The 27,690-nt window shown below is 36.3% G+C and overlaps 3 protein-coding genes across 14 annotated transcripts in view; 1 reads left to right on the top strand and 2 right to left on the bottom strand.

Annotated features, from left to right (window-relative positions):
- Positions 1-5,100, bottom strand: part of LOC306860309 (membrane-associated guanylate kinase, WW and PDZ domain-containing protein 3-like) — a 169,162-nt gene extending 164,062 nt beyond the window's left edge. Inside the window, exons 1-2 of one of the 3 annotated variants that reach the window (XM_079401943.1) lie at positions 4,777-5,084; positions 3,987-4,317 (exon numbers count right to left, since the gene is read on the bottom strand). In XM_079401943.1, coding sequence (XP_079258069.1) covers positions 3,987-4,293 — 307 coding nt within the window. In that variant the 5' untranslated portion in view covers positions 4,294-4,317; positions 4,777-5,084. Of the gene's footprint in view, positions 1-3,986 lie in introns of all 3 variants that reach the window. The other 2 variants (XM_079401944.1, XM_079401942.1) reach the window with 2 other exon arrangements.
- Positions 5,101-6,891: 1,791 nt separating this feature from the next.
- LOC306860855 (tyrosine-protein kinase STYK1-like) lies at positions 6,892-10,466 on the top strand. 6 transcript variants are annotated; one of them, XM_079402821.1, is made up of 10 exons: positions 6,892-6,986; positions 7,195-7,273; positions 7,364-7,513; positions 7,633-7,830; positions 7,917-8,098; positions 8,882-8,965; positions 9,052-9,269; positions 9,371-9,411; positions 9,517-9,613; positions 9,742-10,466. In XM_079402821.1, the coding sequence occupies exons 2-10, from the start codon at positions 7,222-7,224 to the stop codon at positions 9,911-9,913; spliced, it is 1,194 nt and encodes a 397-aa protein (XP_079258947.1). In that variant the 5' UTR covers positions 6,892-6,986; positions 7,195-7,221; the 3' UTR covers positions 9,914-10,466. The 6 variants fall into 6 exon arrangements, with proteins under 6 accessions (XP_079258947.1, XP_079258949.1, XP_079258951.1 ...); XM_079402823.1 differs by having other exon boundaries at positions 6,894-6,981; positions 7,191-7,273; positions 9,742-10,066; XM_079402825.1 differs by having other exon boundaries at positions 6,901-6,986; positions 7,191-7,273; positions 7,660-7,830; positions 9,742-10,136.
- A 1,476-nt stretch (positions 10,467-11,942) lies between these two features.
- Positions 11,943-27,304, bottom strand: LOC306860856 (transmembrane protein 269-like). 5 transcript variants are annotated; one of them, XM_079402828.1, is made up of 9 exons: positions 26,862-27,055; positions 24,908-24,965; positions 23,328-23,354; positions 22,367-22,415; positions 18,140-18,287; positions 17,828-17,925; positions 13,877-14,020; positions 13,451-13,651; positions 11,943-13,264 (listed from the first exon to the last, which is right to left on the bottom strand). In XM_079402828.1, the coding sequence occupies exons 3-9, from the start codon at positions 23,328-23,330 to the stop codon at positions 13,155-13,157; spliced, it is 753 nt and encodes a 250-aa protein (XP_079258954.1). In that variant the 5' UTR covers positions 23,331-23,354; positions 24,908-24,965; positions 26,862-27,055; the 3' UTR covers positions 11,943-13,154. The 5 variants fall into 5 exon arrangements, with proteins under 5 accessions (XP_079258954.1, XP_079258953.1, XP_079258956.1 ...); XM_079402827.1 differs by lacking the exon at positions 23,328-23,354 and having other exon boundaries at positions 26,862-27,304; XM_079402830.1 differs by lacking the exons at positions 22,367-22,415; positions 23,328-23,354 and having other exon boundaries at positions 26,862-27,091.
- Positions 27,305-27,690: the final 386 nt, after the last annotated feature.

The raw sequence follows: 27,690 nt of genomic DNA on the forward strand, positions 1-27,690 counted from the left end.
AATTGTGAAGGAACCATATTTTTAGTGTGGTCTTTTGGACACTACTGGATGAGAGAGGGTTGGCAGAAAAGGTGTGGGGGTGAAGAACAGGAAAAATGGATGAGGACATGACAGGATCGAGTGAATATGTGGGAGGCCAAGAAGCTTCACGCCATGGAACAGATAAGACTGGAAAAGATGAGCATGAGCCACAAGGACACTGGGCAGGAAAGGACAGTCAATCAGGAGAAGCTCTGTAAATATGCACTCGTCGGCACAGAAAACCCACCGACACATGGCAAACTATGCTGGCTAACTTTATACCCTTCAAACCTCAACTTTACATCTTCCTTCCTTCCACAGTTTCCTTCCATTGTTTCCTTATTGTCTTGAGCACCACTTGACCATGACAGTATCCATGCTTTACCATTTCGGCCAATTTTACACCTTTGCAACCAATTAATCCCACTAAAGTTGGTATAAATGCCAGCAGCAGCTCTGCTGAGCCCGGCCACAGGATGAAGGCCCTTGAGCTTCATATCAGCCATGTAGAGCACTCAGCAAGTGTTACTTGCGGCTCGAATTTAAGGCTAAATGGTCTCCTGGTAACATCTGATCCCTTTGAGCTGGCCTCTTCTATGGACTCATCAATGATTGAAATGGTATGAATTAAACATAAACTGAGGGACAGAGAGAAAACACTCAGCCACACACACACATACAGTACACAACACGGCCTCTGATGCAGGAACACTTACTTAAGAAACTCAGTTGATCTTTCTGTAGAAGTAAATATGAAAGTGGTTTTTTTGTTGTTGTGCGCACTTATACTTGTTCCTAGCGTCTGTAAGTAGAACCTCTTATAATTATTTGACAGACTCCACTTTTGATTAGATTGTGGTCTATATTACGTTATATACAATATATTAATGTTTGTGATGTTTATTTTAGTATAGCTGTATGGCACAGTGGTCTGCTACAGTTGTTACTGCACTTTATAAACAAAATTGGATTTTATTTGAATATTAAAATTCTAGCTGATATCGATAGTGTCATGTTCTGTCCAATAAAATTTGGAGACATTTTATCTAAATTAACAAAAAATAAATCTACCAACTAAAATGAATAATTTTAAAGGCTACAAGGGAATTTAAAATCAGTGTTATTTTAATATAAATGATATACTATTATCTTTTTAGCATTTTGACAATTTCATTTTAGTTAAAGTTTTAGTCATTTTGATGTTTTTTGACAATTTTATCAGTTGTTTTAATGTCAACCGTTTTTATTAGTTAATTTTTATTTTATTTCAATTAATGAAAATATTTAATTTTACTTACTGCAACTATAATAATCCTGATTTAAGAACACAACATTCTAAAGTACAGTATAAAAAAAAATGGGTATTCATTTTAAGATTTGCTAAAGATCACAAAGATCCTTTAAGACGGCAAATGTAAAAACATAGGAAATGAGCATGCTAATGTAAATCTAATATCAAATATACAATATCCAAATATCAAACACCGATGATCCAATACATAAAATCATAGCAGATAATGACCAATCATGATATGATGTGTTAAAACAGCCTACTTTTTCCTCTTCTTAGCTTAATATGCATAGGCAACTATAAGCAAACTATTCACAAGTGTTTTTTCTTTTTTTAAAGTAACCCCAACATACTTTAACAACACTGTCCATTTCAAACAGCATACAAGCTTTCAGGTGTCCAGTCCTCTTGCTGAGTCACAAGCCAGACAGCATAGCACAGATTTAAGAGAGTAATTGAATCAATTAGACTTGGACTCGGTTCAAAGCTGCAGGCTTTGGCAGCTTTAACAAACTCACACCAAGTTAAAATAATCAGTAAGAGACATCTGATGCTAACCCGTTCACTAATGCCAATTTACACTGATTAGGAAGCACGAGGAAAACTACATTTTCATATTAGGTAATCCACTCTACTTCATTTGCAAGCCCAAAATAAACAGATGTAGAGTGCCCATAGCAACATAAAGCTCTCTGATTAAAATCATCTCCAAAAGAGCATTAAAATGGCATAAAGAAGTCGAATGGTGATCCTTCAGGCAGGCTAACACGCTAAATGAGGTGGACAGTGGGCAAAGGGGGGAGGCTGGGAAGTCAGACGACATCTGTGCTGCAGGCAAAGAGGATTACATACACAAAGTTCAAAGCTCTAATTGTTTAAAGAGTTTACAGAATTCCCAGCCGAATGGATACCTATAGCATCTGCATCAACTTATAATGATGTCAAGACACTGTGATGTCACAAAACTAGCCTATGCACACATACACACACTAAAGGGTCACACACTCTTAAAAGAACAACAAAAAAGCACTTGTTCACTCTTAACTTCTTATATAATCCAGAGTCACATTCCTGAAATCTTAATCCTTATGTTAAAATCTGACAAGTGCACGGTTTGAGATCGTAACCGAAATTCTGGTGACTAAAACAGATAAGATAGGATTCTGAGTTAGGATGTTTCTGTAATACGATCCACAGACGGGTCGAGTTACACAATAATGCAAAGTTATACTAGATTCCTACTTTATCTGTTCAGTAACCATGGAGATTCAGTTAGAAACATGATAGAATTCTGTCTGTAGTTTACAGCCTCTGATCCTCACCTGTCCTGAAAGCTCAGGTCTCAGCTGCCTTTTGTAGATCCTCAATATTTCTCTTCAACAAACACAAGACTAACCGTCCCATACACCTGTAAACACTAGTAACTAGGCTTTAGCAGCTTAAAAAAAACATGGAAGTCTTGATGGAAAGTAAAAGTATCTATCAGCTACACAATTAATGAAATCGTTGTGGTTGCCCACAAACAGAAAGCATCCAGTGGTACCAAAACTTCCTCATGATGGATAGTCGCAATTTCCTCCTGTTGTGGTAACTGTGATAAATGGCTTCAGTTAAAATCCACTTTTTCCTTGAGAGTCCCATTTAATCAAAATGCCAACTGTGTAATTATAAGCAAATACTAGTAATAGAATACTAGTAATAGAAGAGCTGCCTAACTATTAATTTTTCACCTGAGATGTTTTTAACCCAATTATCTTCTTCCATATTTCAAACTGTACATTTGTAAGAGCTAGTGTTCTTATTTGCATATTTATCAGGTCAATAAAATGACAGGACTATAATAATAATAATAATAATAATAATATGTGACCCTGAACCAGAAAAGTCGCAGGTATATTTGTAGAAATAGCCAACAACAGTGTATGGGTTAAAATTATTGATATTTCTTTTATGCCAAATATCATTAGGATACTAAGTAAATATCATGTTCCATGAATATATTTTGCTAAACTTCCTACTGTATATCAAAACTTAATTTTTGATTCGTATATGGACAATTTGATTTGGACAACTTTAAAGGCGATTTTCTCAATATTTTGACAAACCATACATAGAAAGCTTATTTATTCAGCTTTTAGATGATGTATAAATCTCAATTTCAAACAATTGACCCTTATGTTTGTGGTCCAGGGTCACATATATCTGAATTTTGCCATCCAGATCCTCTCTGGTTGTGTTTTATCATCTAGTCAAGTCATATTTACTTAAACCTACATATAGCGCTTTACAGAATAGAATGTTTCAAAGCAGCTTCACGTCAATAGACAGGAAAATAACGGTGTTAATGTTGCAAAATTCATCATTTATGAAACTGATCATCACTCCAGTTATCACACAACGCGTCAAAGTTTCTCAGACTGTTGCTACAAAGTCTATGAATATTTAATAAGTTATGCACTGAGGCAGTTCGTGATTGGTTTTCTGTTGCTAAACAACTTAAGCAGTGCAAAAGCGACGCTAATCCTCTTTCAAAATTACAAATATGAAACAGTTTAGCACAGGCTTAAAACTAGCATTTACTCAGGTTTTAAAAGGAAACCTCTGGTTCGGTGTAGTGTGACAAACTGTTGTCTCGGTTGGTAGCTCACAAGGTTTTAGCAATTAACAAACTAACCTGGCTTTACGGTCTTCAGACGGAGGGGTTCGCGAAAGTGGCGGATGACGGCGAGGGTGTCTCGGTTTGTCAGTCCGCTGACAGGCGTGCCGTTCACCTCCAGAAGCACGTCTTCGGGACCAGGTAGCCTGCCGACATGGCACACTAACGCGTCCGACAACACCTGTCCCAGGTGCGGGAACTCTCCATGCTCGGCTCCCCCGCGTATCTCCAGCACGGCGCTGAGCTCCCCGGCGTTACCCCACGAAACAGAGCATTCCTGCACTTTACTGGACCAATGTTTCTTCTTTTTCAGCGTCTTGGACATGATTAATCCCTTAAGTAAACGAGTCTTTAAAAAAAACAAAAAAAAAGGTTATTTCCTTATGCAAACGAGTTTAGAGCGCAGTAAAGCAAAGCGACTTCATTCCCATGTCTTGGTGAAAAAAAGAAACGTTTTAAAACTTCGAAGTCGGCATCGCACGGTCCTTAAAATATATTCCCTCTATGGTTCAGTCAAAATTCACGTACATTCAACTGAATTGAATCACGAGCTCACACGAAGGTAAAAGGGCTCTTCATTGCCTTGACAAAATCTATGGTAAACCTCAGCGCTCACCAAGAAGTGTCGCCAAATATCGTCTTCAAACGATATAAACAAGCGCTTTCTAGGAGAATAAGACACGGAAATAGCAATAAACCACCACCCGAGGCTGGACAGCTTACTTTATCCAGGCACATAAAAATAATACAGCCCCAAATCGCTTCGTAATACCGGCTGATGAATGAAACGCCGTAGAAAAACACTCACATCCGTGTGTAATCCCTGGCGATCAAGGGCGACTGTTGTTAACTTGGGTTTCGCGCACCTGTTCCAATGACATCAGCTACCGGCGCGTTCACGGGAAACGACGAACAACACTGTACCTGGATCTGGAATAGGCTACACGATACAAACTAGGTCCACTGTCCGACGACCTTTGATTCTTGTAGAAACGCCCTCTTGTGTGGCTTGTTGTTGTCTGTGTGGAGCTGTCAGCGCCCGTCGGTCATTAATTGTAGGCGCAGCTTTGCAACTTTGTAGTCATGTTCACCTTGTTACTTGCGCCACACGAGAGCAGCGACTATCAGAGGCGCACGCCGACACCAATGCAGAGCAGCCAATCAGAGCGAGGGGGCGGGCTTTCCCATACTATTCACAATACTAAACGTAAAAAGCCTCTGGCATGCTGCCAGGTCTTAAGGGAATTTGTTAAAGAAAAGTAATATGTTGAGTAAAAATGCAAATGTGCTCATACAGAGTCTTTATACACTAGAGTCTATAGCCTGTATATAGATTATAGTAAGTGTAAAAGAAGGTTTGTTAAAGCTTTATCCACAGACCCTCAGTGACTTTCATGGTGAAAATGTATAACAGTTTTCATAATAGAAAATAATAATTTATTTGTGTATCACTTGTGTAACAAAAATGCATCTCAAAGTGTGCTTCACATAAAAACAAATAAAATTACCATAATTAATAGAGCATATGGTAAAACCACTTTTGTTAGTGTAAAGTTTGAGTTTAATTTAGAAATTCTATGAAATAGAATTAGAATTATTTTACATAGGCCTATATGCTTATATAAATCTTTCTATTTAAACTCTCTCCACTTCACTGATCCCTGGATGTAAAAGAAAATAAATAAACTATTTCATAACATATTGTTCTGTTATTATGATTTCATATGTTGAATGGCTGTGCATATACAGTACCTTGTAATTTCACACAACCTGTAACACATTTTTGGACATCAGTATGATTTTTGTATACATATAGTGTTATTTTACAATATCAACATGCCATTTCTTTCTTGCATTAAGAGTAGTTTTAGAAAGGCAGCACAATTAAATACTACTATATAGCAATCTTCGTGTCAGGCGTTAAAATCAGATAAATCGAAGCTTCCAGACAGAATGTTGTATAATAGTGCCACCTGCTGTTGTAATATAGAATTGCACTCGATACATAGAGTAGGGTAACTTGTGAAGATGCCTCACTTAAAAACAATGTACATTTATTTGTTTTATTAAGTTGCATATTTAGATAGACGTTCAGTATGTGCAAAATGATGAGGCAATAGAAACTGAATAATTTTACATTTGACGCTATGACAACAAAATTAGCATGCACATTTTTCTGTCCATTTTACCGCACTAATTTACCATGGGAAAATAAAATAACAATGTATAAATTAAATGAATTAATAAATATATTATTTTTCTATTTTGCCATATTTTTCTAGATATGCATTAGGAGTACTATGAATTCAAATCGAATGATTTCAATCAGTTCCTCTATAGATAAAATGTACATCTGATGAACTTACTGAATTACTGAATAATGACTCCATAAATTACAATAGACATTACATCAACACTCGTAACAACTTCCCACTCTGTCACAATTCTCAGTCCATCTGACCCAAAGAGTCTAACCCCCGGTTTCACAAACAAGGTTTAAGTATAGTCCTAGAATAAAATGTAAGTCTGAGCTGTTTCAACTGAAAGAAACTTGCACTGACTGATCTTAAAACATATAAGTGCCTTTGCTTTGTCTTTAGATGCACACTAGTACTGTTTTTTCTAAGGCACGTTTATAAAAATTATTTAAATGTCCTAATTGAACAATGGCCTAATCCTGGCTTAGTCTAAGCCCTGTCTGTGAAACCGGGCCATAATGTACTTATTCACTTCAAAATAAAAGCACAATTTTTTCCTCAATAAATATGTCCACAATTCCCTTATTTAAAAAATAGACAACCTTAAATATTGAACATAAAGAATTGGACTGCAATTCAGAAAAACAAACCACTCATGGCAAGAGTGAGAATGGTTACTTAAGTTAATCATTAAGTCAGGTGGGCAGTCAGTCACCCTCACGGTCATTGCTCTCAAAGTCAAAATCAAACCTTATGCTCAAACAAGTCGCTTCTACCAAAAGCAGCCAAAAAGATTATTTTCCACCTTTATTCCGGTAAGGTAAGGATGAAACGCACTCACAATATATACACAAATATCTACAATATCTGTCTACAGCAACGAAAAACATGCTTGGAGCAAGAGACAGGAGATATTTATATATTATGATCCTCAAAGTCTTTCACTTCAGTTCTACTAACATACATGCTGTATTGTTGAAAGATCATTCTATTGAAATGATTGTGCTAAACGTTATTTGTCAAGCCAGTTTTGGAAATGTTAAAGGGACACCCTCATGGCTGTACAGGCCCAGTGCAACAGCTCCTCTGGCTCTGACCCAATCTGTTGTACGTAAGATGTCTAACGTACTTTTAAGGCTTTCACATTTGCTGTTATACGAGGGTAAAATTCTGCTTTGTGTTTGCATGAATGGACAGATGAAGAAGGATCAGGTCCATTGGCAGTCATCATTATCCCAAGCTTGCTGGCTCTCAGCACCCTGATCGTTGTGTCTCAGATAATATGGAGCTTTATTACCAAAAGATCATCAGCTCAGATAATCACAGGCTCATCTTCAAATGTAAATGGTATGTGAAGGAAAAATGATCTATCATATTGTTTGAACGCAAATATTAGATGACAATTATTTGAAGCTTGTTTTTTTGAGGGCAAATCGTGAGAAATAGTATGTTGAATCAACTTTTAGAAGGGGACCCTGTACCTTTGGACACAGGCTTTGGGAACATGCAGCCTGGACAGGATGCTCTGGATCCATGGGAGATACCTGCTCAGTGCACTCTGGAGGGGGTGGAGCTGCTTCAGATGGGACGTTGTGGGCCAATCTGCACGGGTCAGCTAAAACAAGACAGCACATCCACTGCTGTAGTGATTAAAACTCTTAAAGGTACACAACACAAATCAATCATGAAAAGGTGTCTAATAAGAATTTACCACAAAATTACAACTGTTGGATATATCTTCTTGTTTCAGATGGGTCAAATCTACCGGAGGCTACTGAATTTGTGGATTTTGTCCTTTTCCACATAGCAGTGAGCAAACATGAGAATATAGTCAAGATGTTATACTGCCAGACACGCCGGATGCCCATGTACCTAGTTTTAGAGGCAAGCGTTCCAGGGAACCTCCTGCATTTTCTCTGGAGTCTTCGAGAGGTAAAAACACTTACAGTATACTCGCTGAAAAAAAGGTACAAAACTGTGCTACCCTTTCAAAAGGTACTGGTATGTATGGAAGCCTATTTCTGCCAACGAATTAAAAAATAAATAAATAAAAAAAGGTAATTGCAACTTTTTATCTCACTTTTTTTCTCAGTTTTGAATACAGAATTGTAGGGGGAAAAGTCAAAATTGTGAGACAAAATGTCACAGTTACCTTTTAATACAATATAGTCACAGTTCTGAGAAAAAAAAGTCAGAAATGTGAGATAAATGCTCAGAATTTTGACTTTCTCAGAATTTTGAGTTTGTTTTGGCTTCTTTTGATTTGAAAATGGGTAATTGCGACTTCTCAGTTTTAACTTTTGTTCTTTCAGTTTCAAGTTTATTTCACATTTCTGACTTTCTTCTCAGAATTTTGAGTTAACATCTCACAATTCTAACTTTTTTCTCAGAAATGCAAGTTTATATCTCGCAATTCTGAAGTTTATAGTGATAAAAAAAAGTCTGAATTGTAGCAGTTAGCATTTTATTTTATTTTTTATCCCATGGCAGAAACAAGCTTGCTTACTTTTAATGTAGTAATACATACCTTTAAGGAACTAATATGTAGGTATTATTAAATACCTAAATAATTATTAAATAAATTGAGCTGTATTGCCTTAGGGTTTCACCCCAGTGACAGCCCACCCCATTTGTTCCTTTTTTCTCAGTGTATGTTGACAAAGAATATACATCTCATAACTCAATTTTCTTCTGAATGTAACTCTTCCTGAACAGGACAGATGTGATGCAAGTGATAACTTTCAGATGTTTTCAGAGAGGTCCGTTTATCTTGTAGCTGAACAGGTTGCAGCAGGACTGGTGAGTTGTTTACCCACTGTGTACTCATACTTAGTAAAACAAAAATCATTTATCAAGTCAAATGATTTATTAATGATTTTTCTTAGGACTATTTACACTCCTACCACAGAATTATTCATGGGGATGTCGCAGCTCGGAACATGTTGATCGGTTCAGGGCTCTCTGTGAAAGTCTCTGGATTGGATTTGGCTTTTAAGAGCCGACAGTCAAGAACGGTGGACAAAGAACAAGAAGCCAATGTGCCGGTAAAATGGAAGGCCCCTGAAAGGATGATGAGGCTTCCCCTAACAGACAGAAGTGATGTGTGAGTCAATCAGAAATTAAAACAACAACAACAACAACAAAAAGTTAACAAATACTGCACTTTGACCAATGTGCTAAAGTTGTGCTGTCGTACTTCTTCAGATGGTCCTTTGGAATCCTGCTTTATGAGATGATAACCCTGGGTAATATTAGTTAGAGGTCCTAATACACCAGTTGTTACTTATCAAAAAGTAATATAAAGCAAACAATTTAGGAGTCTTATTTTTTCCTTCCTCCTCCTTTGAAAGGGTCTCCTCCCTATCCTGACCTGGATCCATCTGAAGTGCTGCCAAACACTTTAGCCCATTACCGAATGAAAAGACCAGAAAACTGTGGAGCCCCATTGTAAGCCTTATATTTTACATAACATGTGAATAGTAGTTTTGCTCCTCTATGAACAGCAAGTGCTAATGAATATCTAAAAATCATGTTAAAACAACATATAAACTGACATTTTCTGGCATGTCTTGCAGGTATGACTTAATAAAGTACTGCTGCATGTGGAACTTCAAGGACCGGCCTGTGTATTCTGCCATTATTCGGCTTCTAGACTCGTACAAATACTTTGCTGACACAAAACCACTTTGCGCTGGACAGAAAATGGACATCTGTGAATACAGGAGGAAAGCAGGACTGCCTCCATGAGATCTATTCAATAGCCATGTCACAACCAGCAGAATGTCACTAGAGGTCGCCCTATTTCTCGATACTGCTCATTGCTTCCAGCTAAATAAATGTGTTACTAATGCACAGTGTTGGGAAGGTTACTTTGGAAATGTAATAGGTTACAGATTACAAGTTACCCTACTTAAAATGTAATAAGTAGTGCAACTTTTCAATTACTTTATTAAAGTAATGTAACTGATTACATTTGATTACTTTTCTAAATTTCTGTTTTCAACTGTTAGAAATACCAAGGGTTCACACAAAACAAGGGGAGTCTGCTTTTAGCTATTATGCGGCCGCAGTTGGAACCAGCTTCCAGAAGAGATCAGATGTGCTAAAACATTAGCCGCATTTAAATCAAGACTCAAAACTCATCTGTTTAACTGTGCATTTGTTGAATGAGCACTGTGCTATATGTCCGAACTGACTGCAATGAATTTTAAGTATAATCATTTTCTTTAAATTTATTTTAAATCAATTTCTATATCATTTTAAAATTCCTTGTTTTTATTATAGTTATTTCCATGTTTTTTTTTAAATCTTTCATCACTTGAGTTAAGATTATATTTCATTTTAAAGGAGACATTGGATGAAAAATACCTTAATTTGCATATAAATGAGCAGTTTGCAGTTTGTGGACACAACCACCCTACAATGATAGAAATTCTCTCCTTTTTTATTCCCCCCCTAAACAGTCTCAATTTAAGACTCATACCACCTTGTGGAAAATGGGCATCTGATGTCCCCTTTGAAGCACAGCCACCACAAAATCAGACTTACTTTAAAATCATGCTGAGGTTAAATACAGATTTAAAATCATAACAAGAAATAATTTAATAGCTATGATACTGTTTTTGAAATCAGATCTTTGCATATGACAGGAAACACTGGATTTAACAATGCCTTAGAAAAAATGAGTTAATCTTAAAAAATAAAGCATACATAAACCCATCTAGGAAATATAAAGAGTTATCGGATAAGCATGTTATAAACTTCTGAAACATTGGTGTTTCATAATATAGAGCAGTCACTGCAATTTATGAAAGACATCAATTAAACCTGTATGTGGGTGTGTGTGTGAAAAAAAATCAGATGTAACCCAATTTGTAATCCTTAACATTTTCATAAGTAACTTAATGTAATGTAATTTAATTAAATTTTTCTCAGTAACTCTAACTGATTACAATTACTTTTATTTTGTAATTAAATTACGTAATTACGTTACATGTAACTAGTTACTCCCCAACACTGCTAATGTAAAACCAAAAATATAAGAAACATTTAAACCTTCATTTTTTCTTCCTGTTTTTGATTTAAATGGTGGATAATCCCATGTTATTTATCCATGGGGTGGATGGGGTGGCTAATCCCATGTATATTCATCACCTGGGGTGGTGATGGCGCAGTGGATAAGACACATGCCTTTGGTGTGAGAGACCCGGGTTCGAATCCACTGTGAGACACCAATGTGTCCCTGAGCAAGACACTTAACCCCCTAGTTGCTCCAGAGGCGTGCGACCTCTGACATATATAGCAATTGTAAGTCGCTTTGGATAAAAGCGTCAGCTAAATGAATAAATGTAAATCTAAAGTAGGGTGATCACATAGCTTCATTTACCCATGTATGTCCTTGCAGGGATGTCTAAATTTCCTAACGAGTCCAGGTTTTGGCTTTATTTTCCTGCTGGCATGCTCTCTATGGACGTTTCCAGACATTATAGACCCAGTCATTTTAGGAAATTTAGAAATCCCAGCCAGGACATACACAGGAAAAAGAGGACATGCAGTCACCCTATCTAGTGTTATGCCAGATTTATTGTTAACAATAGCAAGGGGTATAAAAATAGAAATGATCCTACTCATGTTCAATTATATCCACTGAATGCAAAATTTTTACTCAATGGTCAAAATACCTAGTCAATAAATGTGAACTTAAACTGGAAAAAAAGTATTAGAAATGTTAATTGTAGTTCAGTATTAATAAGTAAAAAGGCTTGGGGATTTTTTTCTAGCTTTTTATTGCCTCAGTGTCCCTCATCTCTATACAAGCATATGTTTATATTTGTCTTGCACCGATTTTCATGTAACTGTTTGACGAGTCTGCTGAATTAAATGTTCTAACACTGCAACATATTTTCTCATTAAAATAACTTAAAGCTACCTGTTTTTTGCTGTTACACAAAGGTGAAAATCCTGCAGTAGTTTGATGGAAATAGATACCATGACACACGTTTAAATAGGTTACACCAGCTACATCCTTTGGTGGTTAACCTCTAAAAACCACAAACTCATTTCTTCTTAACACCACTAAATTTTAATAAAAAGTAACCACAAGTGGTGCACAGAACACAAAATAATGCCTCAGTACTGTTATGTTGCAGGGTTTCAACTTCCCACTGAACCCGTGAACAGTACATAGCAAATTCAATGTAAGATCACTCGCTAAACACAAGCAATTACTGATAACGTGAGTCAGGAAGCAGAACCCCTTAAAACAGAGGTTAAATGGTACAGATAAACTCATTTATCAAAATTAAATCAACCGTCATATTGTTACAAGGCATTTGTTTCGAAGGTCCACCTAATATTATTTGGGACATAAAGTATTTTAAGTCACACATTAACCAGGCAATAGATAAACTACAGTATATGATGATAGCCAGTAGCCACTACCTAAATCATACTGTAGTGTTTTTACATGAAATTAAACAGATCATATGCATAAAATTCCCTTATGGTCATTATTTTTTTTAACAATTAAGCAGAAATCTTGATTATGATTGAGAGTGGAGTTGTGAAAAAATGGATTTTTGTTTCTTAAAAAAACAAAAAGCAGTAATTCTACAAGTATAAATTCCACAGCAAATTTGACAATCTCTACTCTGCTTCTTGCCTTTTTGATTCATTTAGGCAGAACTGTGCAACAAACATCACACATACTGTATCCAAGACCATCTACTGTGTCTCTGTCAACATGCCATGCAAACACATGACAATACATGTGAAGTAGAGGTTAAGAGCATTTCTCATCCTCAGTGATGAAACAACAGCAGCAATCAAGATGTCCGTAAGAATCCTAGATCATGTCGATTTCATGAAGTTCACCTCAAAACAAAAATGATTTAAAAATAGTTTTCGGCGTTTCTAAATAGGTTTGATTTTCCTTTGCAGGAAGGAGAAGGGGACTCTGTGACATATGACCCTCATAGGCCACTACCCATTACACTTTGCTGCTCCACAGGGTTGTTGGAAACAATATGTAGGAAATTGACCATAACAAGTAGTAAACACACGCTGGAGGGAAGAAGGAGCAAAACACCATGGCAACTCCTAGAAAAAGAGAGGAAAAAAATGTGAACGTAGTTCATTGTGCATGCTAATTTCCCTATTTTTACATTTAACACTCGCTTAATCTTTAAAGGCACCAGTCCCTCATATTACTAAAATCCAATCTTAAGCAAATCTCAAAATGAGTGTTTTACATACTGTACTTTATAGTGTTGTGTCTGGCTTTACCTCCGATGTAGACCACCTTCTTCCAGGCCTGAGACTCCAGTACTCTATCATGTGGGTAGAAGTTCTGACTGACCATGAAGAGAATCATGGCCACTGCTAGGATTCTCAGTACTGCCATATTTCCTCCAGTCAGCAGAGAAACACACACCAGGATGGCAGAGGAGTAGATACATGGTAGGCCACGGTACATGAATGGGATTCCTGCAGAAAACAGCAGACACACTTCTAACTGACATCCACTTTATTTAGTGATATACACAGTTACAAATAGCTGTGCTACATATATATATATACATATATATATATACATATATATATATATATATATATATATATATATATATATATATATATATATATATATATATATACGTACATGTGTGTGTGTGGGTTTGTGTGAAAATAAGTTTGGTGTAAGTTCCTCACCGCTAGAGAAGAAGCATAGACGAGTATAGACAGACAGCACATACAACACGCACAGGATGTTATCGAAAAGACTGGTTGTCCTTAAGATGAGAGATGTTGCTATTCCAAATGTTGTGAAATCAGAAAAATCATCCAACTTTGCACCTGCAGTACAAAAAAAAAACAAAAAACACACACATTGTTGACACTGACACAGTCTTAAAAACAACATTCATGGTGCAAGACACTGGAAAAAAACAGCAAGACTCAAAGCAACTGCCAAGGATGCCAGCTAGAAATGCTGTCAAACTTAAAGGAATAGTTCTGTTAAGAATTCCGCTGTTCTCTTTACTGACTCTTATTTGGAAGTGTTCCTGTGCTCTGTCTTCCTGTCTCCATAGTCACCCTCATTTGTTTCATGGTAATTCATTAGCCTCACCTATTCCTCATTAGCCCCTGTGTATTTAAATGGTCTTACTATTGGGAGATGAGAGGGTCTGTAATACTTACTATTGGAGAAAGCGTAATGGCTAACTTGGATCACGTGTGCCGTAATTCCAATCACATTATAACCTTGACTTCACTGAATTTCAGTCAGAGTTGTGTGACACTCAATCGCTGTTTATGGATACCATAGGAATTAACGAGAAGTCAGTGTCTTCTCTTATAAAATAATTAAAAAGGGTTCAATCCAAAATTATTGCTTAGTGTAAAATATGTTGAAGATTAGCCAATAGGTTGTCGATTCATTAAATGAGCTGTTTCCTCTAAAAAGCTGTTTATTCAGTGTAGTGAAGCCTTTCCTCCATTAGTCTCATGTAGCCAGACCTTCAGACTGATGGCAGAAAGTCTGGGAACTTTGGCCACTTTGAATGGCCAAGGCCTGCCCAAGAGGCTTTATGACTGACATGTAAAGCAACCAATCACGTTTCGTTTGTGTGCGTCATGTTTAGGGGCGTGGAAATGTCGCCACAATAACAGACTCTCTGACATATTTTAAAGATTCTCTGCAGTGAACTTTACATTTTTCACATACTTTAACAAAGCTTTTAGTTGGTAATTGTCACAGTTGTAAACACGATGGCTTTCATCTTTTGTGAGAGGGTTTGGTGCCACGGCATTTTTATTTCCAGGCAGAACGTTAAAGAAAGTGACACACAAGTCACTCAGAAATCCTGTATAATCTAACCAATCCAATGACAACTTCAAAACTCCTAAAGTGTCTCCAGCTAAGTGTATCGTATGCATCAGACGTTCAGCCAGTGATCCATGGGCGTGATGTCTGAGGCTGAGACTATTCCTCCAATGACATCCATTCAAATAAAATGGCCTCTGGTCTCCTTTCCGTTAGCATCAGCCGCTATGCTTTTTTGGCTAATGGTTGCAGGCTTGCCTTCTAGTGGCTTTGTTTATACCCCTCTGGTTCAGTCTTGGTTTGTTTGTCGTTGTCTGTATATTCTATTGTATAGCTGTTGTGAGGTTCTGCCTTATTCAGCACTTATTGATAACTCACAAATACCATCTTATTAAAAGAACCAGTTTTTGCCATTTACATGCACATCAGTAACCTGACAATGCAAGTAAGCTGCGTTTACATGACTTCATTAATAAATTAGGTTATTTCCCTGTAGTGACGTCAAAATATAATAATTTGCATATTTGACTCCGAGTACTCCATACATTGGTTATTGCTTTACATGCTGCGCGAAATCGGAGTAAGAGGCAAAAAACTACCTGCTACGACCGGTTTATGCTTAAGCCGTTTATGACCTTACTCCGATAAAAGAAAACGGGTTACCACGTTTACATGACCACATGCGTTTTCGGTTTATTGAGCATAATTGGTTTAAGAACATGCATGTAAACGTGCTCACTGTTTATTAAATAATCTGCTGCATTTAGATCCTTGCCTCACCTCATCCCTACCAGATCGAGACAAGTTCACTCAAAAATGAAAATGAGCCATGAGAAATCTTCATGCTACTCCAAAAGAGCTTATCATGATCTACAAACAACATTCAGGACTTGCTTTATCGCTAGTGAGGTTGCAGTGTTTTCATCAGGTTGGGGCATTTGAGTGTGTCCACACAAACGGGCAGGAATTTCAATCTCGTGGTCAACAATCTGAGCAATGTCAGATATGCTGGGGGTCCAAAGCATCAGGATTTAACAGACAATCAGAACATAATCCCCCTGAATTAGGCTGCTTCATCACAAACAAACTGTTCAATTGACAAGAAAGGGAAGCAAAACAACACCATCAGTGAGATCATGCAGAATAACAGGCAATAGTATGCAGCTCAAGAGTACAAGTGACTTGGCATTGTGAGGGCACCAACGAAGCTATTTCAGGCAGCTGAGTGGACGTGACCACCCGCACACAAGCCACTGGTTTTCCAGTATAGAGCTGGCAAGGTTGTGTGGTTTGTAAGAGAAAGTTTTTTTTGTTTGTTTGCTTGTTACTAAAACTCAAAAGTAATAAATTAATACATATTTCACTGACTTCATTTTAAATATTACACTAACAGAAAAAAATCTATGGATTAATTTATTAATAATTTTGATTTAATTTAGCAAACAAATAGAAAAGGCCGTAGCGCCAAACACTCACCCGAAATTCCAGTAGACTAATAATATACGGTACGTAGATCCAAAAAATACAAAGGTTTATAGACAAAGAAGATCCACACTCATTCAAACAGTCCAAAAAGGCTTAACAGTGTAAAAAAGTGCAAAGGTGCAAAAGTGCAACACGTTTTCGGGTATTAACCCCTCCTCAGTGCCTTTTTGGACTGTTTGAATGAGTGTGGATCTTCTTTGACTATTTAGTTTAGCAGAAATATATAGAAGCCCTTTTCCGCCACTGAATAAAAAATAAAGGTAATTGCGAATTTTTATCTCACAATTCTGACTTTTTTCTCATAATTGCATGATATAAACTCGCAATTGCGAGTTCAAATGTCATAATTGTGGGATATAAAATCACAATTCATACTTTTTTTCTCCACAATTCTGACTTTATAACATGCAATTGCAAGTTATAAAGTCAAAATTGTGAGATATAAACTCGCAATTCTGAGAACATATCAGTCTTCCCCCCACAAAAATTGGACTTTAACTCGCGGTAGCGAGTTTATATCATGCAATTCTAACTATAAATCGTAATTCTGACTTTCTAACTCGCAATTGTGAGTTTATATCTCTCAATTCTGACTTTATATAAAAAGGCGCAATAACCATTTTTTTTATTTTTTTTTTAGTGGCAGCTTCCTTAGAAATGTACTGGAATTCGAACTCGGGACACCCGTAACGCAGCAGCGTTATATGTCGGTGCGCTGCCCACTAGGCTATCAACGCAAACTAAACTTCTTGCTTTTTAAATGGACAAATTAACAGACATATTTAAAAATATGCAGTTTTTTGTAGTCCTGTGTATCTGTGTAATGTTATCTGTCCTTATTCTAGTTCTTACTGGATTCTTACATCATTTTAATTCTTTGTAGTTTTTATTTAAATTTTTTGTAGTTTATTTAATCCTGTTTAATTGGTGTTTACCTTGTAGTTTGGCGTTGTATCACCATGGTCCTGGTAAAACACACTGTATATGGTGGTAATAATACCTATATGACTGTTTTATTGCATATAAATTAATAAATATATTCATTGATATATTTAATGTTTCAAAATGTAGTTAAAACTATAATAATAATAATAATAATAAAAAACATGTAAGTGCTAATTGTTTTTCCAAATAATTTTCCAATGGCCTTTTTTTTTTTTACATGTTCACATTTGGGTTATTAATCCAATGGATCATTAAGGATTACTGATAATTTATTCCTTCCCTTCATTTTACTTATAAGTGGTGCTCCATAAGGGGAGTGCAGATGAAAGCATCTAAAGATGTCTAAAGCAGCAAGACTCACCCCTGGCCCCACTCACTTGTATTGAAGGACACTCAACACTACTCACCCAGTGCAGAACACGCATTTAGTTGCCTAGCAACTGCTCCATCTGCCAAATCCAGCAGGTAACCGATCAGAACCAACCAGCACGCGGCATGATGATGGCTGAGAATAACAATGGTGGCAGGGCCATAAAAAAAGTACAAAACAGTGAGAAGTTAAACAAGACCAACTTCACTTTAAAGTGCAAACTTTTTTAGATGTTGTTTGAAATTCCTTCTTTCTACTTTCTAACACAACATTCACATTATGAATTTTTATTGTTATATTTTTGTATGCATTTGGTTTTCTCTGCAAAATCAAAAGCATGAATACATACCCATTGAGACTGCAGAGGATTGAGGCCATGCCCATGAGCATGTTGGCAACAGAAAGAGCGTTGGCAGCATTTTTACGGGCAAACTCCTTTAGATGCACCCAGTTAGATCGTTCGTTCAGGAGCAGTTTGTTAACGTCCTGGAAAAAGGCTACCAAAAAGAAACATGAGCAATTACACAACAGCTCCATTTATCAATGCATGGTTTGGAGAGTTCTCAGTTATGTAAAAATATATTAAGGGAATATGAACTGATTGCATTCCACTAAAGTCAACTAGTTAAACTTTAAAATATCTGTTAATGAACTCTAAAGTGCAAATTCAAACGTGATGTTTGTAATTATTCACTCAATCTCTCTAAATCTTATTAACATAGAATTATTAACATATTAAATAAATAACCACCAATGACTCTCTCCCTTACTGCAGAAAGTGTTAAAGGCATGTTTGTTAAAAAACATAATTTAAAAAATTAAATAAATAAAATCTGAAATAAATTAAATAAATAAAACTCTTTAAAGGATTAGTCCACTTCCAGAATAAAAAATTCCTGATAATTTACTCACCCCCATATTATCCAAAATGTTCATGTCTTCCTTTCTTCAGTCAAAAAGAAATGAAGGTTTTTGAGGAAAACATTCCTGGATTTTTCTCCATATAGTGGACTTCAATGGTGGCCAATGGGTTGAAGGTCCAAATTGCAGATTTATTGCAGCTTCAAAGGGCTCTTCATGATCCCGGCCGAGAAATAAGGCTCTTATGTAGCGAAACGCTCTGTCATTTTCTTAAAAATAAAAATGTATATACTTTAACCACAAATGCTCATTTTGCACTAGCTCTGTTATGCGCATGCGTGTCTTCACGCATTACATAATCATGTTGAAAAAGTAATGCGTGGTTAGTTCTTCGTCTGTACACTCTGGCAGGGTAGGCTGAAAAGCATCTCATTTTCTCCAAAATCATCAAAATCGTCTGACATTGATGTACCCTTTTTTGTAAAAGTGTTTGACTTTCTTTGCATGTTCATTTGTTAACACTGGGTCAGTACTTCTGCTGATGTCAAAGCCCTTTGAAGCTGCAATGAAACTGCAATTTGGACTTTCAACCCATTGGCCACCATTGAAGTCCACTATATGGAGAAAAATCCAGAAATGTTTTCCTCAAAAACCTTATTTTATTTTCGACTGAAGAAAGAAAGACAAACATCATGGATGATATGTATATGATGATATACGATGCTTTTGCACAAAAATATTACATTCATAAAACTATATGTAAAACTGTCAAGACAAGCAGAGATATTCTTTATTGATGCTATGCCCTCACCAGAAAGTTAACTCCTCCATAAGATGTAAAAAAAAAAAAAAAAAATATATATATATATATATATATATATATATATATATATATATTGCACAAAGTGTAATTTTTTAAAAAGGGTAAAAAATAAACACCATTGTAGCAATTAAAAACTTTTTTAAATAAAAAAACAAGCACTGGGCAATATATAATTTCAACTAGACAGTAATTACAACATTCAAAGTCTAATTAAATATAAAAAAAGACATGCTGAGGTAAAAAGACATACACGTACCAACAGAATAAAACTCTTGCTCACTTATTAGATATGATTAAAACAATGTGATTACAATGCCTCTGTACACCAAAACCACAAGGCACTATTACCACATCAAATAACACTTTTTTTTAACAGGAAGAGAACATTACTGAAGTTATGACTCATTTACAATTAAAAAAAAAAAATCACATTGATCTAAAACCATCAGCCCTCTAATCTGACAAACTCAAGCTATAGAAAAATATTATGTTCACACTGCAGACAATTGTTGTTCAATTCCAATGTATTTGAGAAAGACTGTCCAAGCAACAAATTTAAATCACTGTCATTTTCCCAACCAGATGCAGCAAGCTATCTGTAAGGAGATTTTTGCTTATATACATCATGGCATTTGGGCTTATAAAACCATACACATTTGGGCTGCCAGTGTGAACAAGGCCTAAAAGACACCCAGAAACCCCTAGTCATGGTTAAAGGGTTGATTGAGGGGTTATTAAAAACGGCTGACATCACCATTTTTACAATGAGATGTCTGTCTTAGTGCAAGAAGTTACGCTTACTCACACCCACGACAACTGACAATCATGCATTGCACTGCGATTCATATGCTGAAGCAGCATTCTCATAAACCATTCATTAATCAACCATCTAAATGGCCAGTTTTTACCAAGCACTGTTACTGCAGTTTCACCTAAGAGCTATTGAGAATGCTATACTATACTGATAACAGCTTAATGTGTACATTCAGATTCACACTGCGCTTCAAAATGAACAGAATATTAACAGTAAATGTTCTCAAAACAGGTAAATAAGCACGAAAGACTTGCTAAAATTCAAGGGTTTTTCTTTATGTGTGACCAAGGCTGTTTTGCCACTGGAACACTGCAGTGATTTTCAATGAAGTCACACAAAGAGGTCTTTGTGTTGGAGAAAATCAGTGGGTATAAATCTAAATGAACATCACAAGTACTTGGATGTGTGTTTTGCTAGAGAAATTAACATAATTGTGTCGCATTTTATTTACTATGCAATAAGTATTTGAAAGATCTTTATTGGGATGTTAGTAGAGAATCAAATCCTCCATTAGCAGATATACGTTATGGACAAAAATATTGGGACACCTGACATAAATACATACAAATACAGAGACATTAATATGGAGTTGCTCCCCTTTTGCAGCTATAATGGCTTCCACTCTTCTAGGAAGGATTTCCATAAAATCTTGGAGTGTTTCTGTGGGAATTCTTGCCCATTCGTCCAGTAGAGCATTTGTGAGGTCAGACACCAATGTTGGACAAGAAGACCTAGCTCACAATCTTCCAGTTTATCCTAAAGTTGTTCAGTGGGGTTGGGGTCAGGGCTCTGTGCAGGCCAGTCAAGTTCTTCCACACCAAACTCATTTAATCATCTCTTTATGGACCTTGATTTGCACACTGGGGTACAGTCCCATACCATTATCCCTCCTCCACCAAACTTCACCGTTGGCAAAATGCGGTCAGGCAGGTTACATTCTCCTGGCATCCTCCAAACCCAAACTCACACATCAGACTGCCAAAAAGAGAAGCATGATTCTTCACTCCATTTGGCACTTGGCATTGTACTTGGTGATGTGAGGATTGCATGCAGTTGCTCGTGCATGGAAACCCATTCCATAAAGTTCCCACTGCACAGTTTTTGTGGTGATATTATCGCCAGTGGAAGTTTGGATCTCTTTAGCTATGGATTCATTCAGCAGAGTGTTTGGCGACTTTTACTCACTATGCTCCTCAGCACTCAGTGATCCTGTTTTGACTTTATATGGTATACTGCTTCGAGTTTCTACTGTTCCTAAACTCTATCACTTTCTAATAATACCATTTACAGTTGATCGTGGGGTATCTAGCAGGGATAAAATTTCATGAACTGATGGCATCTTGCAAAATGGCATCCTGTATTACAGTACCAACTTGAATTCACTGAGATCTTCAGAACGACCCATTTTTTTCCCCACAAAGGTTTCTAAATGCAGACTGCATGGCTAAGTGCTTGATTTTATACACTTGTGGCAATGGGTCTGACTGAAACACCTGAATTCAATAATTAAGAGGTGTGTCCCAATACTTTTGTCCATATAATGTACTATGACAAAAGAAAAAAACAACAACACATAAATGTCTATGCATGACAATCCCTGCAATTTTCTTTGCAGGTCAACTTTCATTCTTTGGCATGTGCTGCTTTTCTAGGTGAGAGAAGCATGCAAGAACACATGCACATGTGTCATTAAGTACAAATCTTTTAAGCTCAGTAATACATAAAAAAAAACTTGCCTAACATTTACAAATACATCAAAAAGGTTTAAAGGTGAAGTGTGTAATTAGTGTCGTTAGCGATCAAACCCTCCCTCTGTTTGCCTCTGGTTAGCAAAAAAGATAGCTCTTCCCCAAACCCACACCATTCATTGAGCCAATGTTGCTATGTCAGGCTGCTCAAACCAACAGAGCGATGTTTTGATCGTGCCGTAAAACCAGAGTGTTCACACTTTTAGGGGGACTCAACCAGTAAATGTTTTACTTATAGCTGTCTCCGCATAAGAAACTGGGTGTATTCTAAAGTATAAAAATTACACACTCCACCTTTAAGGAAGGGTTCCTACTAATTGTGTTTGTAACCTGAACTTGATGTGATTCCAAAGCCAGTTGATTTCAAGCGACTCTTCATCTGAAAGAAAACAGTCAATGAGACACAGCACATGCCAACATACAGAATTCACCATAGAGCTTAACGTTCTTTGTACTTTGAGGCAATTAGACCTCTCATGTCAAATGTTTTCAATAAACTCTGTAAGGTTTATTAAAGGGGTCATATGATGTGAGTTGTAACACTCTTTGGAGTGTTACAAATTTTATGGACGACCGTTTCGTGAACCTAGGAGGGGAGGTAATTCTGACTTTGCTATGACAATCTGGCGCTTCTGAATCAGCGACTGTAAATATGTTTTGTTATTAGTTTAAGTATTTGCTATTGACTGTTCAAATGTGGAGTTTTGCGCGCGTGTGTGTGTGTGTGTGTGTGTGTGTGAGTGTGAGAGAGAGAGAGAGAGAGAGAGAGAGAGACAGGGTCATATCACAGTGGAGTCAGATTTCTTAACCGCGGCTTGTGTACATACGAGCATCATCACTGTGTCGCTCACACGACTCGGGCTTGAACTGATAGTAAAACAAAGGACATTATTAACTGTCTTAACATTTATTTTGAAAGCTGAAGCTCGCGATTATGGAAAGGGGTGTTACATTTTCGACGAGTGCTTGTGGTGTTCGGCCAATCACAATGCACTGTGCCAGTTGACCAATCAGAGCAGACTGTCCTTGTCAGAAGGAGAGACTTTGTAGAAAACGTTTGTAGTTTGAGAGAGGCGCAATGTACAGTATTTGAAAAATAATGTGTTTTTTGAACATTAAAGCATGTCAACATATTCTGTTACACCAAATAATGATCTTTAAAAAAGCATCATATGACCCATTTAAAGCATGTGTGATATTTGTTGAAAATCTTAAATGAACAAAGCTGCTTAAAGCAAGTAACCTAATATGGAGTATATTCGTAGGGAAACAAAATTAAAGCATACACTACCATTCAAACGTCGGGGTCAGTAGAATCCTTTTAAAGAAATTAATACTCTTATTCAACAGGGATCCATTAATTGATCAATTGACAGTAAAAACATTTATAATGCAACAAATATTTCTGTTTCAAATAGATGCTGATATTTTGAACGTTCTCTTCATCAGAGAATCCTTAAATTTATTAAAATATATTAAGCAGCACAACTGTTTTAAACATCAATAACAGTAAAAAATATTTCTTGAACACCATATTAGAATGATTTCTGATGGATAGTGCGACAATGAAGACTGGAGTAATGGCTGCAGAAAACTCAGCTTCCTATCAGAAATATATCACAACTTAAAATATATTAAAGCATAAATTATTTTAAATGGCAATATTATTTCAAATTATTACTTTTTACTGTATTTGTTATTAAATATATTTCCAAAAAGGCTTTTAATTAATGTCAGGATAGCCTATTACGTGTGAAAATAATGATCCAAGTTTCACAAAATAAAATGTGTTGCACAAAACCAACAGATGAAATGTGGCATGACAGTGTTGCAGTAAGCTATGCAACTAATGCCATCTTATATTTCTACAAATGCAATGCCAAGGCACTAGAAATTCAGAATCACTGGTTATGCACTGTGTTTGTTTGTGCCACTGTCAAATGGTTTAACAATCACAATATGAATATATGGAGCTTCCTGTTTACAGACCCTTAGATAACACTAGATAGATAGTAGTAAACCTCAAATTACATATTACCTAGAGAAAGAACTAGAACTTAGTCCAAAGTATAATGAAGGATGAGGTGATGAAAGAGAAGGGCTTCCTTTTTGTTTTGGGAGTGTAATCTTAACAACTAAGAGGAACATCAAAGACCATTGCAACTATATTTTGCCTAAAGACCCCTGGTAGCCATTACCACAGGTCTTTGTACATGTCTAGTTCCTCTGCTCCATGTGACAGAAGCCTGGATTGACAGGATTAACATTTATCTGTTTCTAGAACACTGTATAATACTGAACATACTAAAGGCATCTCTCAAGTTGTATAACTGAACCTCAGTGTAACCAGGTAACAGTAAAAACCAAGAACGTATTTGGCAGCTATGCAACTATGGGACAAAAAACACCACCATATTTATAAAAATCATGGCCCATTTTTTCCAGTTAACAGATATATGAGCCAGCTGCTAAGAAACAACTATTCGGTTATCTATAAAAACTACTTTGTGATTAGTTTGCATGTAAATTTGTTTCATCAATCTCTTAATTGTTTATTTGGGGATAGATCCATAGTGTATTGAGCTGGATTTAAGCCCATTTTTGACTGAGTTAAAGTGCAACTAAGCCTCTAAAGCTAAAGCTCTGTCCTCCATATATGAGGAAGTCCAGACTTGTTTGTTTTTTCTACAGCTTCACATAGTTTCAATCTTGTGTCAACCATTCCAAACCATGCCAAGATTACTGACTGCAAGAACACAGTTAGTGCCACTCATTATTAAAAGAATCCTAAACATAAACAGCCATTTTCTTTGATGTGGAAAGCAGAAATGGCATGTGCAACTGTTTTGCATACAGGTTTAATCTACTTACAAGATGTGGGAGTCAGGAGGATCATGACGGTCATCAGATCTCTCCACGTGAAACAGCACTGAAATGAATTCAAATAAGAAGGTCAGCTTTACCGAATGACGATAAGAACAACATAATACCATGCGCAGCAAAAAACAGAGTGCTGCCTCACAGGTTAACCAGCCCACACTGTAATACCATGGTGCTTTTTTGTTTTCGTGCCAAATTGTATGGCCTAATCTTAAAGACCAATTATCTGTGCCTGACGAAGACCTGATGGTCGAAACGTTGCAATAAAGGAATTTTTTATAGAGCAGTTAATTCAGTGTGCGGACATTACGTTTTTTTTTTTAACAATAATACATTTTTTTGTCCTGCACCTGAGCCCTATTCGGGTTTGGGGGATGTGCGCAACTTTCTTTCACTTTGCCTAATCTTAAAGACCCACCTTAAAACTTAAGGCAAAACACTACAAACATTGTTTTTCGTTTTGAAATGGACTGGGACTATATTGTTTTCATTTTTCCTTCAGACTAGTGGAAAGAAAACATCCAAAATACACATTCAAGTGTTTTTACTCCCTTACACTTTATTTATTTGCATCAGTAGATTTCAATTACAATAATTGAAATCTTTACAATCTTTAACCCCTTAACTGACACCGTCCCGTATACGGGACACCTAACTTTACTTCAATATATTACAAATAAATCCTATTTCTGAGGATTTATTTGAGTTCTGACCTTTGACACAAAAATTATATTCGTTTCCTTTTTTCCCTATCACATGTTTTAGTAATCATCATATGTCATTTGAAAGCTAAAAACCTCAAAATTCATCCTGTGAAAACTGTTTTGAAATCGGATAATGCGTTACCATAGAAATTGTCATTTAAAATCTTTTAGCGGCTCCTCCCCTGTAGTGGGAGGTGTCATATTCCAAATCTATTATGGTCTTGTAGAATCAAAACTTTTTATAATCTTGACAAAATGCATATCATCGGAAAGGTCTGAGTCTCAAGATTCCATATTCGGTTGTTATTTTGTGATGGGAGATATTTATACATTTGTGACAGAAAAATGCATTAAAAAAAATTTAATGGGGTTTGGATGGAACCCGGTGACTGTTTGTGGTATAACGCCTAAACAAAATTGCATAGTCAACTTAAAATTTGGAACACAACTTATTAAGACATATGGCTTTAATTGTCTGCCAAATTTGGATTAAAACCTATTTAGTAAAATATTTATTTTATATAAAATAAAAATAGTACATTTTATTTACAGTAAATTTTAACTTTTATATTGAGCTCTGTTTAGTCAGTAACAGACTATCAAATGAATTAAAGACAAAAACTCTTCTTATAATACTACAGTGAATGCGCGATGAGATCCATTCACGTGACTCCTGCCTCAGGACCACATATCTATTCTGCAAGTTATAAATCGTCGCACTTAAGAGGAAAAACTGGTTCTCTCACAAGTTGTTATAACTACACCTGCCAATACACAATACACTGATGCGTTAATATTAAGGTTACGTAGCCCGTATTTATGGTGAAACTGGCATTTTATGTCCAAATAATAATAATTATATCTTCCGCAGTTGAACAGGCTGCGTATGCCCAAACTCAGTTTCATTACTTTACAGTAGCTATAAACAACTGTGCATTCAACATCAGCAGCCTGATGAGACTGTCCTGTAAGCTAGGCTATATCAAGTTGCAGGTTGACGCATCTGAAAGTTTTGTGCGATTTATTATGGAAACACTGAATGAATGCTTCTTATTGTGCCCCTTAAAATGTCAAGTATTCTTCCATTAAGTCGTTAAGGGTACTGAGCAAGAGCCTTTCAATATAACAACACTGTTACGTTGCGTATATGAATATGAATATACATATAAAGTCCATCATATAGTCTCATCAAAATGTCTTGTTTCAAAACTTGAAATGTCTCGCTCTGAGAACAAACTTACCTTCAAGGTTAAGCACAGAACGATGCGACACAAAATTCACGCAGACAAACACCGGCTTTTGGTAGTCAGCTTCGACGACACAGTATTTGTGGGTCCCCGAAAAACAGTTATGACCTTAAAAGAACAAAGATTGCATTTATTTTACAGACTGCACCTGTCTGTAACAGACAACGCTTTTCAGTGCGTCTCTTTTTAAAGGCATAGCAGGATTCGCTGGAATATTCCACCGGAAATTACGTCGAACAGTTCTAGTTCTTTCTAAACGCATCACAGTTTAATAAATAAATAAACCACAACACGATAGGGCTATTCAGCATCACATCTATCTAGCCTTGTCCATCGGCGAGAATAGGAGGGTGCAGAACAGAGGAGTTGGGGAAAAAGTAGATTTTATGATTCCCAAGTGTGTACAGGTTTATATATCCTGGTGGGGACTTAAACCTGAATACACACAGACTCATGGGGACTCGTGGCAAGCTCGTGTACAAAAGCTTATAAATCATACAGAATTATTTATTTTTTTGAGAGAGAGAGTAAAAATGCAGTTTCCTGTAAGGCGTAGGGTTGGGTTTGTACAGTATAAAGACCATTACGCCTATGGAGAGTCCCTACAAGGATAGCTGACCAAACGTGTACAAATTCACATATAAATTTAGTCATTTTTATTATTATATATCATTATTAATATTTTAATTATCACCGAATGCTGTGCTACATTCTCCTGACAATAAAATAAGTTAAAAGTTATACTGTGGTAACTGCACAGTATGTGTGGGTTAAATGCTGTCATTATAAAAAATTGTTTCATTATGTTTAAACAAGACCTATG

This window comes from Barbus barbus, assembly GCF_936440315.1.
Source record: "Barbus barbus genome assembly, chromosome: 41".
Classification (NCBI taxonomy): Eukaryota; Metazoa; Chordata; class Actinopteri; order Cypriniformes; family Cyprinidae; genus Barbus; species Barbus barbus.